This window comes from Hoplias malabaricus, chromosome 17 (assembly GCF_029633855.1).
Source record: "Hoplias malabaricus isolate fHopMal1 chromosome 17, fHopMal1.hap1, whole genome shotgun sequence".
NCBI classification, from domain to species: domain Eukaryota; kingdom Metazoa; phylum Chordata; class Actinopteri; order Characiformes; family Erythrinidae; genus Hoplias; species Hoplias malabaricus.
Genome location: NC_089816.1, coordinates 1,761,116 through 1,781,056, shown reverse-complemented (window position 1 = coordinate 1,781,056; position 19,941 = coordinate 1,761,116). Strand labels below are relative to the sequence as shown.

The following is a 19,941-nucleotide window of genomic DNA, read 5'->3' as shown; positions in this document are numbered from 1 at the left end:
CATTTAGACTGACAGCAGAATCATACGGAGCGCAAAGCTTGCCAAGTACGGCGCTGAACCTGAAACTTCTTTGGCCACCGAGGAGCCAAAAGTGGAGGCTACTGCTGCACAGGTAAAAAATGAACCTATTTTCATATAATAGTAAGCTAGGCATTTCAGTATTTCTTTCCATTAAGGGCTACTACATCAGTGCTGCCCTTACCCAACGATTGTCCTGACACCAAAATTCCAGCACTGTTTTGGGCTAAAATATCTTGGTGTAGTTAAAGGGGGCGTTCACGGTTTTAATCGAAACACACCTTTATTAATATACAACTCTGAGGATGTTTCCTCATCATTTGCTGCTTTCCAGTAGTTTTGCGTGCTCAGAACTGATCTAATGCATTTCTGAAGCCTGTTTTTAAAAAAAGAAAAAATGTCTCTGTCCACTGTTAGGATTCTCTCTCTCTGCTCGCAGCAGAGAAACGGCATCTAGAGTTATTTTACACGAGAAATCTCTATACAATCTCTATGAAAAGTACAATTCGAGATGAGGATGATGCTCTGTCTGTTCCATAGGTGGGTAACACTGACTTATTTTTACTGTTTTGGATTTCTTAAGGTGGACTGTCCAAATTCAGGAGATGGCAAACTGCATGAAATAAAACACATACCGACATTATTACAAACTCTACAGCTCGAGTTACATATGGGTTTCTGTGGTAATTCAAATAGTGAAAGCAAGCTTACAGACAAGTCAAACTTCAGCTGCGTACTATCAGTTATTTTTCCCCAAACACACTGTTCCACCTTAAAAGACGCACAGCTTCTGAGTGTAAACAAACCAGAGAGAACAGCATTTCCCCACAATCGTAGACGTCCCCTTTTAATATCTAAATTGTCCTGAATTTGCATCGTACCAGACAAAGGGTGTGTGTCGGGTCCTAATTTTGCATCATGACGTGAACGATATTGCCAAAATGAAAGCTGTTGCTTCTCTTAGTCCTTATTGTTGTCATTTTGTTTTTTTCCCATGAGCAATGAAAGTAAGCAGCATGAAATGTCTGACTGGTCTTTGTCTCACACCTTGCAGGACAAAAACATTAACAAATCACCTGAAGGTCCGGATCTTTCGCTGATTTCTCATGAGCGGAGAGCAGAAATCATGGCAGCACAGGTAGAAATGGATTATCCATACACTCTATTTGGACAGCTATTTATAAACTAAGTTTAATAATAATATTAAATAACTGTCCTAATAATGATGCTCCAAGGCTTTTCTGGGGTAAAATGTTTTGACCTGAGGGAAGCCTCAAATGTCCTGACATTGGACTGTACCAGAAACGGGGTGTGTGTTGTGTCCTAATTTTACACCTTGGCGTAAATCACTTTGAATAAATTATTGTTGATCCTTGTTTTAGATTTTAATAGTCAGTTTTGTGGTCATTTTCTGTTATTGTTTTAATATTACTATGCCTATATTCATTTAGACTGACAGCAGAATCATGCGGCGCGCAAAGCTTGCCAAGTACGGTGCTGAACCTGAAACTTCTTTGGCCACCGAGGAGCCAAAAGTGGAGGCTACTGCTTCACAGGTAAAAAATGAACCTATATTCATATAATACTAAGCTAGGCATTTCAGTATTTCTTTCCATTAAGGGCTACTACATCAGTGCTGCCCTTACCCAACGATTGTCCTGACACCAAAATTCCAGCACTGTTTTGGGCTAAAATATCTTGGTGTAGTTAAAGGGGGCGTTCACGGTTTTAATCGAAACACACCTTTATTAATATACAACTCTGAGGATGTTTCCTCATCATTTGCTGCTTTTCAGTAGTTTTGCGTGCTCAGAACTGATCTAATGCATTTCTGAAGCCTGTTTTTAAAAAAAACAAAAAAGAAAAAATGTCTCTGTCCACTGTTAGGATTCTCTCTCTCTGCTCGCAGCAGAGAAACGGCATCTAGAGTTATTTTACACGAGAAATCTCTATACAATCTCTATGAAAAGTACAATTCGAGATGAGGATGATGCTCTGTGTCTGTTCCATAGGTGGGTAACACTGACTTATTTTTACTGTTTTGGATTTCTTAAGGTGGACTGTCCAAATTCAGGAGATGGCAAACTGCATGAAATAAAACACATACCGACATTATTACAAACTCTACAGCTCGAGTTACATATGGGTTTCTGTGGTAATTCAAATAGTGAAAGCAAGCTTACAGACAAGTCAAACTTCAGCTGCGTACTATCAGTTATTTTTCCCCAAACACACTGTTCCACCTTAAAAGACGCACAGCTTCTGAGTGTAAACAAACCAGAGAGAACAGCATTTCCCCACAATCGTAGACGTCCCCTTTTAATATCTAAATTGTCCTGAATTTGCATCGTACCAGACAAAGGGTGTGTGTCGGGTCCTAATTTTGCATCATGACGTGAACGATATTGCCAAAATGAAAGCTGTTGCTTCTCTTAGTCCTTATTGTTGTCATTTTGTTTTTTTCCCATGAGCAATGAAAGTAAGCAGCATGAAATGTCTGACTGGTCTTTGTCTCACACCTTGCAGGACAAAAACATTAACAAATCACCTGAAGGTCCGGATCTTTCGCTGATTTCTCATGAGCGGAGAGCAGAAATCATGGCAGCACAGGTAGAAATGGATTATCCATACACTCTATTTGGACAGCTATTTATAAACTAAGTTTAATAATAATATTAAATAACTGTCCTAATAATGATGCTCCAAGGCTTTTCTGGGGTAAAATGTTTTGACCTGAGGGAAGTCTCAAATGTCCTGACATTGGACTGTACCAGAAACGGGGTGTGTGTTGTGTCCTAATTTTACACCTTGGCGTAAATCACTTTGAATAAATTATTGTTGATCCTTGTTTTAGATTTTAATAGTCAGTTTTGTGGTCATTTTCTGTTATTGTTTTAATATTACTATGCCTATATTCATTTAGACTGACAGCAGAATCATACGGAGCGCAAAGCTTGCCAAGTACGGCGCTGAACCTGAAACTTCTTTGGCCACCGAGGAGCCAAAAGTGGAGGCTACTGCTTCACAGGTAAAAAATGAACCTTTTTTCATATAATAGTAAGCTAGGCATTTCAGTATTTCTTTCCATTAAGGGCTACTACATCAGTGCTGCCCTTACCCAACGATTGTCCTGACACCAAAATTCCAGCACTGTTTTGGGCTAAAATATCTTGGTGTAGTTAAAGGGGGCGTTCACGGTTTTAATCGAAACACACCTTTATTAATATACAACTCTGAGGATGTTTCCTCATCATTTGCTGCTTTTCAGTAGTTTTGCGTGCTCAGAACTGATCTAATGCATTTCTGAAGCCTGTTTTTAAAAAAAACAAAAAAGAAAAAATGTCTCTGTCCACTGTTAGGATTCTCTCTCTCTGCTCGCAGCAGAGAAACGGCATCTAGAGTTATTTTACACGAGAAATCTCTATACAATCTCTATGAAAAGTACAATTCGAGATGAGGATGATGCTCTATGTCTGTTCCATAGGTGGGTAACACTGACTTATTTTTACTGTTTTGGATTTCTTAAGGTGGACTGTCCAAATTCAGGAGATGGCAAACTGCATGAAATAAAACACATACCGACATTATTACAAACTCTACAGCTCGAGTTACATATGGGTTTCTGTGGTAATTCAAATAGTGAAAGCAAGCTTACAGACAAGTCAAACTTCAGCTGCGTACTATCAGTTATTTTTCCCCAAACACACTGTTCCACCTTAAAAGACGCACAGCTTCTGAGTGTAAACAAACCGGAGAGAACAGCATTTCCCCACAATCGTAGACGTCCCCTTTTAATATCTAAATTGTCCTGAATTTGCATCGTACCAGACAAAGGGTGTGTGTCGGGTCCTAATTTTGCATCATGACGTGAACGATATTGCCAAAATGAAAGCTGTTGCTTCTCTTAGTCCTTATTGTTGTCATTTTGTTTTTTTCCCATGAGCAATGAAAGTAAGCAGCATGAAATGTCTGACTGGTCTTTGTCTCACACCTTGCAGGACAAAAACATTAACAAATCACCTGAAGGTCCGGATCTTTCGCTGATTTCTCATGAGCGGAGAGCAGAAATCATGGCAGCACAGGTAGAAATGGATTATCCATACACTCTATTTGGACAGCTATTTATAAACTAAGTTTAATAATAATATTAAATAACTGTCCTAATAATGATGCTCCAAGACTTTTCTGGGGTAAAATGTTTTGACCTGAGGGAAGCCTCAAATGTCCTGACATTGGACTGTACCAGAAACGGGGTGTGTGTCGTGTCCTAATTTTACACCTTGGCGTAAATCACTTTGAATAAATTATTGTTGATCCTTGTTTTAGATTTTAATGGTCAGTTTTGTGGTCATTTTCTGTTATTGTTTTAATATTACTATGCCTATATTCATTTAGACTGACAGCAGAATCATACGGAGCGCAAAGCTTGCCAAGTACGGCGCTGAACCTGAAACTTCTTTGGCCACCGAGGAGCCAAAAGTGGAGGCTACTGCTGCACAGGTAAAAAATGAACCTATTTTCATATAATAGTAAGCTAGGCATTTCAGTATTTCTTTCCATTAAGGGCTACTACATCAGTGCTGCCCTTACCCAACGATTGTCCTGACACCAAAATTCCAGCACTGTTTTGGGCTAAAATATCTTGGTGTAGTTAAAGGGGGCGTTCACGGTTTTAATCGAAACACACCTTTATTAATATACAACTCTGAGGATGTTTCCTCATCATTTGCTGCTTTCCAGTAGTTTTGCGTGCTCAGAACTGATCTAATGCATTTCTGAAGCCTGTTTTTAAAAAAAGAAAAAATGTCTCTGTCCACTGTTAGGATTCTCTCTCTCTGCTCGCAGCAGAGAAACGGCATCTAGAGTTATTTTACACGAGAAATCTCTATACAATCTCTATGAAAAGTACAATTCGAGATGAGGATGATGCTCTGTCTGTTCCATAGGTGGGTAACACTGACTTATTTTTACTGTTTTGGATTTCTTAAGGTGGACTGTCCAAATTCAGGAGATGGCAAACTGCATGAAATAAAACACATACCGACATTATTACAAACTCTACAGCTCGAGTTACATATGGGTTTCTGTGGTAATTCAAATAGTGAAAGCAAGCTTACAGACAAGTCAAACTTCAGCTGCGTACTATCAGTTATTTTTCCCCAAACACACTGTTCCACCTTAAAAGACGCACAGCTTCTGAGTGTAAACAAACCAGAGAGAACAGCATTTCCCCACAATCGTAGACGTCCCCTTTTAATATCTAAATTGTCCTGAATTTGCATCGTACCAGACAAAGGGTGTGTGTCGGGTCCTAATTTTGCATCATGACGTGAACGATATTGCCAAAATGAAAGCTGTTGCTTCTCTTAGTCCTTATTGTTGTCATTTTGTTTTTTTCCCATGAGCAATGAAAGTAAGCAGCATGAAATGTCTGACTGGTCTTTGTCTCACACCTTGCAGGACAAAAACATTAACAAATCACCTGAAGGTCCGGATCTTTCGCTGATTTCTCATGAGCGGAGAGCAGAAATCATGGCAGCACAGGTAGAAATGGATTATCCATACACTCTATTTGGACAGCTATTTATAAACTAAGTTTAATAATAATATTAAATAACTGTCCTAATAATGATGCTCCAAGGCTTTTCTGGGGTAAAATGTTTTGACCTGAGGGAAGCCTCAAATGTCCTGACATTGGACTGTACCAGAAACGGGGTGTGTGTTGTGTCCTAATTTTACACCTTGGCGTAAATCACTTTGAATAAATTATTGTTGATCCTTGTTTTAGATTTTAATAGTCAGTTTTGTGGTCATTTTCTGTTATTGTTTTAATATTACTATGCCTATATTCATTTAGACTGACAGCAGAATCATGCGGCGCGCAAAGCTTGCCAAGTACGGTGCTGAACCTGAAACTTCTTTGGCCACCGAGGAGCCAAAAGTGGAGGCTACTGCTTCACAGGTAAAAAATGAACCTATATTCATATAATACTAAGCTAGGCATTTCAGTATTTCTTTCCATTAAGGGCTACTACATCAGTGCTGCCCTTACCCAACGATTGTCCTGACACCAAAATTCCAGCACTGTTTTGGGCTAAAATATCTTGGTGTAGTTAAAGGGGGCGTTCACGGTTTTAATCGAAACACACCTTTATTAATATACAACTCTGAGGATGTTTCCTCATCATTTGCTGCTTTTCAGTAGTTTTGCGTGCTCAGAACTGATCTAATGCATTTCTGAAGCCTGTTTTTAAAAAAAACAAAAAAGAAAAAATGTCTCTGTCCACTGTTAGGATTCTCTCTCTCTGCTCGCAGCAGAGAAACGGCATCTAGAGTTATTTTACACGAGAAATCTCTATACAATCTCTATGAAAAGTACAATTCGAGATGAGGATGATGCTCTATGTCTGTTCCATAGGTGGGTAACACTGACTTATTTTTACTGTTTTGGATTTCTTAAGGTGGACTGTCCAAATTCAGGAGATGGCAAACTGCATGAAATAAAACACATACCGACATTATTACAAACTCTACAGCTCGAGTTACATATGGGTTTCTGTGGTAATTCAAATAGTGAAAGCAAGCTTACAGACAAGTCAAACTTCAGCTGCGTACTATCAGTTATTTTTCCCCAAACACACTGTTCCACCTTAAAAGACGCACAGCTTCTGAGTGTAAACAAACCGGAGAGAACAGCATTTCCCCACAATCGTAGACGTCCCCTTTTAATATCTAAATTGTCCTGAATTTGCATCGTACCAGACAAAGGGTGTGTGTCGGGTCCTAATTTTGCATCATGACGTGAACGATATTGCCAAAATGAAAGCTGTTGCTTCTCTTAGTCCTTATTGTTGTCATTTTGTTTTTTTCCCATGAGCAATGAAAGTAAGCAGCATGAAATGTCTGACTGGTCTTTGTCTCACACCTTGCAGGACAAAAACATTAACAAATCACCTGAAGGTCCGGATCTTTCGCTGATTTCTCATGAGCGGAGAGCAGAAATCATGGCAGCACAGGTAGAAATGGATTATCCATACACTCTATTTGGACAGCTATTTATAAACTAAGTTTAATAATAATATTAAATAACTGTCCTAATAATGATGCTCCAAGGCTTTTCTGGGGTAAAATGTTTTGACCTGAGGGAAGCCTCAAATGTCCTGACATTGGACTGTACCAGAAACGGGGTGTGTGTTGTGTCCTAATTTTACACCTTGGCGTAAATCACTTTGAATAAATTATTGTTGATCCTTGTTTTAGATTTTAATAGTCAGTTTTGTGGTCATTTTCTGTTATTGTTTTAATATTACTATGCCTATATTCATTTAGACTGACAGCAGAATCATGCGGCGCGCAAAGCTTGCCAAGTACGGTGCTGAACCTGAAACTTCTTTGGCCACCGAGGAGCCAAAAGTGGAGGCTACTGCTTCACAGGTAAAAAATGAACCTATATTCATATAATACTAAGCTAGGCATTTCAGTATTTCTTTCCATTAAGGGCTACTACATCAGTGCTGCCCTTACCCAACGATTGTCCTGACACCAAAATTCCAGCACTGTTTTGGGCTAAAATATCTTGGTGTAGTTAAAGGGGGCGTTCACGGTTTTAATCGAAACACACCTTTATTAATATACAACTCTGAGGATGTTTCCTCATCATTTGCTGCTTTTCAGTAGTTTTGCGTGCTCAGAACTGATCTAATGCATTTCTGAAGCCTGTTTTTAAAAAAAACAAAAAAGAAAAAATGTCTCTGTCCACTGTTAGGATTCTCTCTCTCTGCTCGCAGCAGAGAAACGGCATCTAGAGTTATTTTACACGAGAAATCTCTATACAATCTCTATGAAAAGTACAATTCGAGATGAGGATGATGCTCTGTGTCTGTTCCATAGGTGGGTAACACTGACTTATTTTTACTGTTTTGGATTTCTTAAGGTGGACTGTCCAAATTCAGGAGATGGCAAACTGCATGAAATAAAACACATACCGACATTATTACAAACTCTACAGCTCGAGTTACATATGGGTTTCTGTGGTAATTCAAATAGTGAAAGCAAGCTTACAGACAAGTCAAACTTCAGCTGCGTACTATCAGTTATTTTTCCCCAAACACACTGTTCCACCTTAAAAGACGCACAGCTTCTGAGTGTAAACAAACCAGAGAGAACAGCATTTCCCCACAATCGTAGACGTCCCCTTTTAATATCTAAATTGTCCTGAATTTGCATCGTACCAGACAAAGGGTGTGTGTCGGGTCCTAATTTTGCATCATGACGTGAACGATATTGCCAAAATGAAAGCTGTTGCTTCTCTTAGTCCTTATTGTTGTCATTTTGTTTTTTTCCCATGAGCAATGAAAGTAAGCAGCATGAAATGTCTGACTGGTCTTTGTCTCACACCTTGCAGGACAAAAACATTAACAAATCACCTGAAGGTCCGGATCTTTCGCTGATTTCTCATGAGCGGAGAGCAGAAATCATGGCAGCACAGGTAGAAATGGATTATCCATACACTCTATTTGGACAGCTATTTATAAACTAAGTTTAATAATAATATTAAATAACTGTCCTAATAATGATGCTCCAAGGCTTTTCTGGGGTAAAATGTTTTGACCTGAGGGAAGTCTCAAATGTCCTGACATTGGACTGTACCAGAAACGGGGTGTGTGTTGTGTCCTAATTTTACACCTTGGCGTAAATCACTTTGAATAAATTATTGTTGATCCTTGTTTTAGATTTTAATAGTCAGTTTTGTGGTCATTTTCTGTTATTGTTTTAATATTACTATGCCTATATTCATTTAGACTGACAGCAGAATCATGCGGCGCGCAAAGCTTGCCAAGTACGGTGCTGAACCTGAAACTTCTTTGGCCACCGAGGAGCCAAAAGTGGAGGCTACTGCTTCACAGGTAAAAAATGAACCTATATTCATATAATACTAAGCTAGGCATTTCAGTATTTCTTTCCATTAAGGGCTACTACATCAGTGCTGCCCTTACCCAACGATTGTCCTGACACCAAAATTCCAGCACTGTTTTGGGCTAAAATATCTTGGTGTAGTTAAAGGGGGCGTTCACGGTTTTAATCGAAACACACCTTTATTAATATACAACTCTGAGGATGTTTCCTCATCATTTGCTGCTTTTCAGTAGTTTTGCGTGCTCAGAACTGATCTAATGCATTTCTGAAGCCTGTTTTTAAAAAAAACAAAAAAGAAAAAATGTCTCTGTCCACTGTTAGGATTCTCTCTCTCTGCTCGCAGCAGAGAAACAGCATCTAGAGTTATTTTACACGAGAAATCTCTATACAATCTCTATGAAAAGTACAATTCGAGATGAGGATGATGCTCTGTGTCTGTTCCATAGGTGGGTAACACTGACTTATTTTTACTGTTTTGGATTTCTTAAGGTGGACTGTCCAAATTCAGGAGATGGCAAACTGCATGAAATAAAACACATACCGACATTATTACAAACTCTACAGCTCGAGTTACATATGGGTTTCTGTGGTAATTCAAATAGTGAAAGCAAGCTTACAGACAAGTCAAACTTCAGCTGCGTACTATCAGTTATTTTTCCCCAAACACACTGTTCCACCTTAAAAGACGCACAGCTTCTGAGTGTAAACAAACCAGAGAGAACAGCATTTCCCCACAATCGTAGACGTCCCCTTTTAATATCTAAATTGTCCTGAATTTGCATCGTACCAGACAAAGGGTGTGTGTCGGGTCCTAATTTTGCATCATGACGTGAACGATATTGCCAAAATGAAAGCTGTTGCTTCTCTTAGTCCTTATTGTTGTCATTTTGTTTTTTTCCCATGAGCAATGAAAGTAAGCAGCATGAAATGTCTGACTGGTCTTTGTCTCACACCTTGCAGGACAAAAACATTAACAAATCACCTGAAGGTCCGGATCTTTCGCTGATTTCTCATGAGCGGAGAGCAGAAATCATGGCAGCACAGGTAGAAATGGATTATCCATACACTCTATTTGGACAGCTATTTATAAACTAAGTTTAATAATAATATTAAATAACTGTCCTAATAATGATGCTCCAAGGCTTTTCTGGGGTAAAATGTTTTGACCTGAGGGAAGTCTCAAATGTCCTGACATTGGACTGTACCAGAAACGGGGTGTGTGTTGTGTCCTAATTTTACACCTTGGCGTAAATCACTTTGAATAAATTATTGTTGATCCTTGTTTTAGATTTTAATAGTCAGTTTTGTGGTCATTTTCTGTTATTGTTTTAATATTACTATGCCTATATTCATTTAGACTGACAGCAGAATCATACGGAGCGCAAAGCTTGCCAAGTACGGCGCTGAACCTGAAACTTCTTTGGCCACCGAGGAGCCAAAAGTGGAGGCTACTGCTTCACAGGTAAAAAATGAACCTATTTTCATATAATAGTAAGCTAGGCATTTCAGTATTTCTTTCCATTAAGGGCTACTACATCAGTGCTGCCCTTACCCAACGATTGTCCTGACACCAAAATTCCAGCACTGTTTTGGGCTAAAATATCTTGGTGTAGTTAAAGGGGGCGTTCACGGTTTTAATCGAAACACACCTTTATTAATATACAACTCTGAGGATGTTTCCTCATCATTTGCTGCTTTTCAGTAGTTTTGCGTGCTCAGAACTGATCTAATGCATTTCTGAAGCCTGTTTTAAAAAAAAAAAACAAAAAAGAAAAAATGTCTCTGTCCACTGTTAGGATTCTCTCTCTCTGCTCACAGCAGAGAAACAGCATCTAGAGTTATTTTACACGAGAAATCTCTATGAAAAGTACAATTCGAGATGAGGATTTTGCTTTTTATTGTTTTACTTTCAGCCTTGTTGCGTGCCTCATAAGAACAGAGCAGAAATTCTAGAAGCACAAATAGATGTTATAAGACAGGTTTGTTAGAAATCAGCTATAATGGGCTTTTTAACATTAACTATTGTGTTGAAAAATGAATTGTCTTTTAAGATAAGGCTCCAAACTTGTTTTTTTCATGGCTCAATAAACAATTATGGTTTCATTTTCATAGATTTTCACTAAAATGGATGATTCCTCTGACTACTCGCAGTACACGGATAGTGACGACGACTATGATCCACATGTAGATGGTGACCTTTCTGAGGCTTCTAGCTGTAGCACATCTGATTCTCAGAGTCATGTTTCCCACAAGAAATTAAAGAGAAACAAAGAGAAAGTCAACATAAACAACAGTGACCTCAAAATGAAATTATCCAAGCCACACAACAGAACCCAGAGTGAGGTCAGCAATGCAAGAAATAATGTCAGCACCTCAAATCTAATCTCTCTAACAGAAACAGAAAACAAGAGTTCTGTTCATGTAGCATCAATGCCATCCTCAAATACAGGCTGGAGATATAAGAAGCAGCAGTATTGTCTATATTGTGAGAAGCCATTCTCTAAAATTTCAAGGCATCTGCAGTATGTACATCGCAATGAGTCAGATGTGGCTAAAGCATTCAGCTTTGATAAAAAATCAAAAGAGAGGCGAGTGCGCCTGCGTTTGTTAATAAGCAGAGGAAATTTTGTGCACAATGCTGTTGTATCCAGTGAGGGTAAGGGTGATTTGGTGGCCTGTAGGAGACCTAAAAAACCTGCATTCACTCATGACTTTACACATTGCATCCACTGCCAGGGTCTGTATGCAAGAAAGTCACTTTGGAGGCACATTAGAAACTGTCCACAGAATTCCAGTATTAATGAGTCTAGCACTGGCAAAAAGCATGTGCAGTCACTCAGTTACATGGCATTTGCCCCTTCTCCCGATCTGTCCAAAGGATTTTGGAAAACAGTCGTATGCCAAATGAAGCATGATCAAATTTCTGATTTGATCAGGAAAGATAAATACATACTTCTGTTGGGAGAACAGATGTTCAACAAACTCAACCCAAGTTCCACAAAAAATGATTACATTCGACAAAAAATGAGAGAAGTAGGACGTCTGCTGTTTGAGGCAAGAACAATGACACCTATGAAGTGCATGGAAGATTTTGTATTGCCATCCAATTTCCCCCATGTCATCAAAGCAGTGAGAAGTGTTGCTGGACACTGTGAGGAAACAAATACATACAAGACTCCTTCACTCGCTCTAAAACTTGGCCATAGTTTAGCAAAAATTGCAACTTCTGTGGAATGCAATGCAATAATGGTGGGACAAGAGCAGCTTGCTCAGGATGCGCGAAACTTCAGAGTTTTGCAAGAGTATAAATGGAACGAATCAATCTCAGCTGCAGCAGGAACAACCCTCAATGAGGCAAAAATGAACAAGCCACAAATTTTGCCATTCACTGAAGATGTGAAGACGTTGCATTCTTTTTTAAAAACAGAGATGGAGAAATATAAGAATGCTCTGAAGGAAAATTCTGATGTCAAAAGCTATGCAAGCTTATGCAAACTGACACTTACCAGAGTCATACTTTTTAACAGAAGGAGGGGTGGAGAAACAGCAAGGTTGAAACTAGAGTCCTATGTTTCAAGAGAACAGTCACCAATTCACGAAGACCTGGCAACTGGGCTTAGCGATTTTGAAAAGAGTCTCTGTAAACATTTTCAAAGGGTGGAAATTCGTGGAAAGAGGGGCAGGATGGTGCCGGTACTGTTGACACCAGAGATGGTCAGTTGCATGGATCTCCTCATTGAGAAAAGAAGAATTTGTCAGGTACCAAGTGAGAATGTACACCTTTTTGCACGTCCAAATGCTCTCTCATCTTATCGTGGATCGGATGCTTTGCGTGAGTATGCAGAAGCCTGTGGTGCAAGAAATCCAACAGCTCTTTCATCAACAAAGTTACGTAAACAGATTGCAACTTTGTCAACAGTGTTAAATTTAAAAGAAAATGAAATGGATCAGCTTGCCAACTTTTTGGGTCATGACATTAGGATTCATCGTCAATACTACCGTCTGCCTGAAAGTACTTTGCAACTTGCTAAAATGAGCAAGCTTCTTATCGCAATGGAGAGAGGGGCACTGTCAGAAATCCAGGGTGTTCAGCTGGATGACATCGTAATTGATCCAAAAGGTAGAGGAACATAAAATTTATTTATAAAACTAGTATTTAGGAAGTGCAGTAAGATCAGGTCCAGTGGGTCATTTAATGTGATGATAATTTGGCAAAGTGAAATGTTTTTGATACTCCTGTATTTTGCAAGATCATTTTCACTAACCAGTTCTATACGTGATTAGATGAAATTGAAGACACTGATGCTAATACGTCAAGTGATGAGGCAGAGATAGAAGACCTTCCGGAAAGCCAGAGCCCAAGAGCTCCTCAGCCATCAACTTTAGAAAATCCACGCACCTCAGATCCAAATGGTAAGCTTAGGTTAACAAGTTGTATATTTGATAGCTGAGGCCAAAATTATATATTCAGTCTTGAGTGACTTTTTTTTTTTTTTTGTCTGATCTTTTTGTTTAACATATCTTCTTCCTCTCTGCCTGGTAAAGCACTCTGATGTGGTTGTTGCGTTCATACCTATTTTGACATTTCCAGATTAGTGTTTTTGGAGTAGGCTGTTTCATTGTGCTTGTGCATTGATCAGAATTATAGATTATATTGCACCATGAATTAAATTGGTTTTAACATTAAAAAAAGTATATGGTGTAACGCATTTGGCCAAATATAATGTATACTATAGTATGTGGCTTGCAGTTTTAGGATGGCTTTGAAATAGTCTTATTTTGTACAAGCACTATATTTAAAAGTTGTAGGCTGGTGATTTACATTAGTGTAAATTGTATGTATTTATTTTGTATTTAGATCAGCATAACAGAAAAGGAGAAAAGCAGAAAATCTCAGAATCCTTTTCTGACCAAAGTCATCTACAAGAACCAAGTTCAACACAAAGCAATGGTAAGGGAAAACAATCTTGCAATTTTATTTCTATGGCACATAGACCAACTGGTCACTTCATTGTCCTCCAGTTTTCTACACTCTGCCCATTCACCCAGTTCCACTGACCACACAGTAGCACTTTGTAGTTCTTCAGTTATTCTGAATATTTTTTACCCCCCTGTCCCTCAGCGCTCAGGACCCCCACAGAGCAGGTGTGATGTGGTGGTGGATCATTCTCAGTGCTGCAGTGACACTGACGTGGTGGTGGTGTGTTAGTGTGTGTTGTGCTGGTACACTGAACAAAAAAAAATGTAGTGACTCTGACTTTAAAGAAGCAATCTGTAATACGGACACGAAGCATTTAAATAAAAACTATAATACAGTGGGGAGAGCTCCTCCCCCTCCTCTTCAGACGTGAAGTTCGAGCAGTTGCCAGTTTGAGGAAAACTGAACGAACAAGCAAGAGACAAGAAGAGTGTGCCATAATCAACATATTTACACAGAAAAGTGTTCATCGATTCACTATAACATCTATATCTACGCAAAATAAGTGAACGTGGCCGTGATTTCCCTCCATTATACACATTTACTTATCTGTCCAAATCCACCTGAAATATTTCCACTAGACATGGCTGGTGTTACTTATCAACTTTCCTTTCCACCATAAATGTTGTTTAGGAGGCAGATCTTATCCACAATTTTTGTAGTCAAACATTTTGTTCCACCTTACATGTGTCGGTTTATGAGTCATATTGGCGTTATTCGCCAGGTTCTTGAATTCTGTTTCACCTTAAAAGCCGAAACTAGCGCTATAGCTTTTAAGCTTTTTGAAGCAACTGTTATTCCACTTTATCTGTTTAAAGCAAACAAACCGTGTGATGTCACTAAACATTTACCTACTTAAGGGGAGGGCAAAAATATAAAGAGCCACCACCATTTTCCCTGCATTTACAAGAAAGTAATATCTACACCACATTAAAATTTAGACTAGACAAGGCTGGTGTTATTTTCCCTTCAACCGTAATCATCAGTTTAAAAGGCAGATCCTTGCATCCTATTCACAATTTTTGTATTTAAGCGTTTAGTTCCACCTTAAATGGGTCTGTTTAAGAGTCTCCAGCTACTTATTGAATATTCATTTCCATCTTAAACAGCTATGCGAAGCTAAAGCTAGCGCTAGGTTTATAAACTAAACTTGTTTTGAAACACTTATTCCCGTCTTATCCATTTAAAACACACAACCAAGTAGAGCTGGGCGATATGGCCAAAAAAAATTTCATGAAAGAGTTTTCTATATTGATCAATCTCTATTTATTGTGATATTAACATTGTCACACTGTGACAAGGACATCCTTCTAAAATATAGACTGAATGCACCAATTGTTCATTACTATACAACATATATATGCACATATAGTATTCACATTACTCAAATTCACAAGGAAAGATTTCACTGGAACAATAACATTTCCTTACCACATAAATGTAATGATGTCTTTGTCGTGTTATTGAAACATTCTTATGGCATTACCTCCTCAAGCGTTTAAAGAAGCAAAAAGAGTAAAAAGATGAATTAACAAGAATTAAAAATAATAAATAAATAAATGAATGAACACTCCCAAGTGCTCAGCTATAATCATACTGCACGTAACCCATTAGAAGGCTTAGAACAGTGCTAGTAACAGTGGGAAAGCTAGAACATTTTCAGTTTCACACATTCATTCGTTCACTGCCTTTAACCTCGTATACAGTTCAGGGACGCGGTGGGTCCGGAGCATACCCAGGCGAGAGAATTCCATCCTTGGGGAATTTTTATTTAAAATTATTTTAATTATTTATTAATAATTATTTATTTTAAATTTAGCCTAATCTATACCAGCGGAGCCAGTAAAAAATTTGCGAGCAGAGAAAATAATTTTGTGTGAGGAAAACCACGTCAGGCAACGAACAGTGCTCTTGCAAACCGGAAAACATTTCCTATTATATTCATCATTACACACAGACTGATATTTCAAGTGTTTATTTCTTTTAATTTGATGATTATAACTGACAACTAATGAAAACCTCAAATTCAGTTTCTCAGAAAATTAGAATATTGTGAAAAGGTTCAATATTGAACCTGCTGCCACACTCTAATCAGCTAATTAACTCAAAACACCTGCAAAGGCCTTTAAATGGTCTCTCAGTCTAGTTCTGTAGGCTACACACTCATGTTGAAGACTGCTGACTTGACAGATGTCCAAAAGACGACCACTGACACCTTACACAAACAGAGGAAGACACAAAAGGTCATTGCTAAAGAGGCTGGCTGTTCACAGAGCTCTGTGTCCAAGCTCATTAATAGAGAGGCGAAGGGAAGGAAAAGATGTGGCAGAAGAAAGTGTACAAGCAATAGGGATAACCGCACCCTGGAGAGGGTTGTGAAACAAAACCCTTTCAAAAATGTGGGGAGAGTCACAAAGACTGGACTGCAGTTGGAGTCAGTGCTTCAAGAACCACCACACAGACATATGCAAGACATGAGTTTCAGCTGTCGCATTCCTTGTGTGAAGCCACTCTTGAACAAGACACTTGTCAGAAGTGTCTCGCCCCTGGGCTAAAGACACAAAGGACTGGACTGCTGCTGAGTGGTCCACAGTAATGTTCTCTGATGAAAGTAAATTTTGCATTTTCTTTGGAAATCAAGGTCTGGAGGAAGAGAGGAGAGGCACAGAATCCACGTTGCTTGAGGTCCAGTGTAAAGTTTCCACAGTCAGTGATGGTGTGGGGTGCCATGTCATCTGCTGGTGTTGGTCCACTGTGTTTTCTGAGGTCCAAGGTCAACGCAGCCGTCTACCAGGGAATTTCAGCACTTCATGCTTCCTGCTGCTGACCAACTTTATGGAGATGCAGTTTTCATTTTCAAAAAGGACTTGGCACCTGCACACAGTGCCAAAGCTACCAGTACCTGGTTTAAGGACCATGGTCTCCCTGTTCTTAATTGGTCTGAAAACTCACCTGACCTTAACCACATAGAAAATCTATGGGGTATTGTGAAGAGGAAGATGCAGTACACCAGACCCAACAATGCAGAAGAGCTGAAGACCACTATCAGAGCAGCCTGGGCTCTCATATAACACCTGAGCAGTGCCACAGACTGATTGACTCCATGCCCCTCTAATATTAATTTGTTTTTATGTACATTTTGTGTTTTGTGACTCAGATCTCATTTCTGTCAACAGACATTCCACAAAGCAGGAAGAAGTGGTCAGATGATGAGGTACATGCTGTTGAGAAACACCTAATGCATTGTATAAAGAGTGGCCGAGTCCCTGGTAAGAAAGACTGTCTCTCATGCTTGCTGTCTGAACCTGATGCTCTCAGAAACCGTGACTGGGTGGCCATCAAGTACTATGTGAAGAACAGAATAGTGGCACTCAAAAGAAAACTGTGTGGGTAAAATACTGACTTTGTAAGCTGACAAATGTATGAATGTAACGAAGGAGACGTTGTCATTTCATTTATTTTTTTATTCTGACATATCAGATGTGTTCTATGCAGTTTTTTTTAAGTTGGTAAAGTTCAGCCAGCAATATTCTTAAACCTTCTTTGTTCAGTATATAACCGTCATTGAATACTTACACTGTTCACCATTCACCAGTATGCTATTTGTTATTTTAATTGTTTGAGAGAGAAAATTTGCAGTGGATTGAGCCATGTATTATTTTTTTTAGGCTCGTTATTAATACAATATATTATTGGCTGAAGGATAATATAAAAGTAAATGTAAAAAATATAAAATAATAATAATAATAAAATATAAAAAAATAGATGCTTTATTATTGTTATAGCTATTGTTATTAATAACATAATTGTAATAACACAATGCAAAGTTCCAAGTGAATACATTGTAATTGTCCAAAAAAATGCCCCATGCATTCACTTTAGAAGAGATGGATAAAATCCTTCTTTGGATCATGTAAAATATTTTATTCCATTTTGTAGTATTTTTATTTGCTCATTCATCAGGAAATTTTAGTGTGAAGGACAGCTTCCAGATGTAAAAAACTAAACATCCACCAAAATGTAGATGCATGTGATCTATAGAATCTGCTGTAAAACTGTGGCACTTTGTTTTATACCTTGTGTTGGAAATTCAAATAAATGTTTTTTTTTTGATAATATGTCTGATTAGTTTAACTGTACACTACATGTACAGTTAGAATAAATCATTTCAATATTTTAGAATATTGAACTACTAAGATTATAAAAAAATTAAGAACATGCCCATACATCACCTTGAAAGCTATGATACACCCTATAATTGTTGTGTCCTTGATTTGCAGTAGTCCATGTGTAAAATAAGTCCCAACTTTTAACATGTCCCCATTATGTTGGTAGTAGCAGACTTGAAAGTGTGTGTATTGTATGTCCTGGAAGTTCACATAAACCCGAAAGTGTCCCATAATTTCACATAAACCAGAAAAATAGGAACTTTTTTAAAAAAGAACATACAGAAAAAATCAACAGATAAACATCATATGGGAATTATATGAAACACAAAAATAGGTTTCATTTGTTTCTGGAACCTCCAGAAAGGGATGTCCCCATTTGTAGGTAGTTTGTCTGGTGTCCTGAAATTACACAAAAACGCGTATGTGTGTGTGTGTGTGTGTGTGTGTAGAACCGGATTTGTGCAGCTGCAGTGAAGAGTTTGTGAAGGTGTAACTGTTAAGCTGTACTTGTGGGAGAGGGAAAAATCTACAGGTTTGCAACTCCTGAAGTGATTTTCTCTGTGACTTTCAAATTTACTGATTTACGTGTGTGACTATTTTCTACAAACTACAAATCTCACTGTCACAGGTGCTCAGGAGTTTTGCACCAAATACACCTCCATACCCAGTTACATTTAACAAATACTCCACCATACAAACATAACCCTAGAATATTTTTTCTTTAACCTCCCAATGGAATAGATCATAAAAAAAAAACATTACGAGAAAGTATTTTCAGGCTGTTGGTTCTTTTATTTATACTTTACTCAAAGTCCTCTAGACTAACTGTTAACGTTCCCCAAATCTACTTCTATAGTGGAGTAATCTGCTAAAATGCTTTAACACACTTGTTAATTGGATATAGATGTGCAGAAAATATAAAATTTCATTCTTTAAACATCTTAAACATTAAATGTGTGTCTGTTCTGCTTTAACTCTACGGTGCTGCTGATGTCTACCGCTAACTTCCAGGAGCTACTGAGGGGCTCCATGATCTGACATCACTGTAAAAACTGGTCTATTAGAGTCAACTCTCTCTCTATACCACTTTGACTCAGATATAGATAAAGCGATGTGTCGAGATTGTTCACTTGTTGGGCCTGGGCAGTGAGCAGATTCATTAATAGGTAAAAAAGAGAAACATCTAGATACAGCTATAGGTTATAAATTATTATTAATGGTGTTTTTTAGGTTTTTACAGCCCACTTATTAATAATTTATTAAACAGACCTTAGGCGGCAGGGTGGTGCAGTAGCTAATCACACAGCTCCAGGGACCTTGAGATTGTGGGTTCAAGTCCCACTCCGGGTGACTGTCTGTGAGGAGTGTGGTGTGTTCTCTCTGTGTCTGCGTGGGTTTCCTCCAGGTGACTGTCTGTGAGGAGTGTTCTGTGTTCTCCCTGTGCCAGCGTGGGTTTCCTCCAGGTGACTGTCTGTAAGGAGTGTGGTGTGTTCTTCCTGTGTCTGCATAGGTTTCCTCCGGGTGTCAATGTGTGTAAGTGTGTTTGCCCTGTGTAGGACTGGTGCCCCCTCCAGGGCGTATTCCTGCCTTGTGCCCAATGATTCCGGGCAGGCTCTGGACCCACCGTAACCCTGAACTGGATAAATGGTTACAGACCATGAATGAATGACTGAATTAACAGATCTTAAACCATGGTACACTCCAAACAACACACCTCCCAGTGGGGAGTTATTCCTATTTAGTCCATGCTTGCCACAGGGTATGGTGAACTTATGTTCCAGGTCTGCTGTTCCAGACATTCCATTTCTTGTTTTAATATTTTATACGCAGTGTACATACATTATTCCTTAAAGAAGCGGA

At 38.7% G+C, this 19,941-nt stretch overlaps 1 protein-coding gene across 1 annotated transcript; it reads left to right on the top strand.

Moving 5' to 3' along the window:
• Positions 1-10,298: 10,298 nt before the first annotated feature.
• LOC136674202 (uncharacterized) lies at positions 10,299-18,514 on the top strand. The gene is made up of 5 exons (XM_066650102.1): positions 10,299-10,396; positions 11,047-13,054; positions 13,219-13,347; positions 13,793-13,885; positions 17,089-18,514. The coding sequence occupies exons 2-5, from the start codon at positions 11,059-11,061 to the stop codon at positions 17,304-17,306; spliced, it is 2,436 nt and encodes an 811-aa protein (XP_066506199.1). The 5' UTR covers positions 10,299-10,396; positions 11,047-11,058; the 3' UTR covers positions 17,307-18,514.
• The last annotated feature ends 1,427 nt before the right edge of the window (positions 18,515-19,941 follow it).

Excerpts from the sequence above, each read along its gene's own strand:
- LOC136674202 (XM_066650102.1), top strand. The coding sequence starts at position 11,059 with ATGGATGATTCCTCTGACTACTCGCAGTACACGGATAGTGACGACGAC. Across the intron at positions 13,348-13,792 it reads ACGCACCTCAGATCCAAATG|ATCAGCATAACAGAAAAGGA; the intron begins GTAAGCTTAGGT and ends TTTTGTATTTAG. Across the intron at positions 13,886-17,088 it reads AAGTTCAACACAAAGCAATG|ACATTCCACAAAGCAGGAAG; the intron begins GTAAGGGAAAAC and ends TTCTGTCAACAG.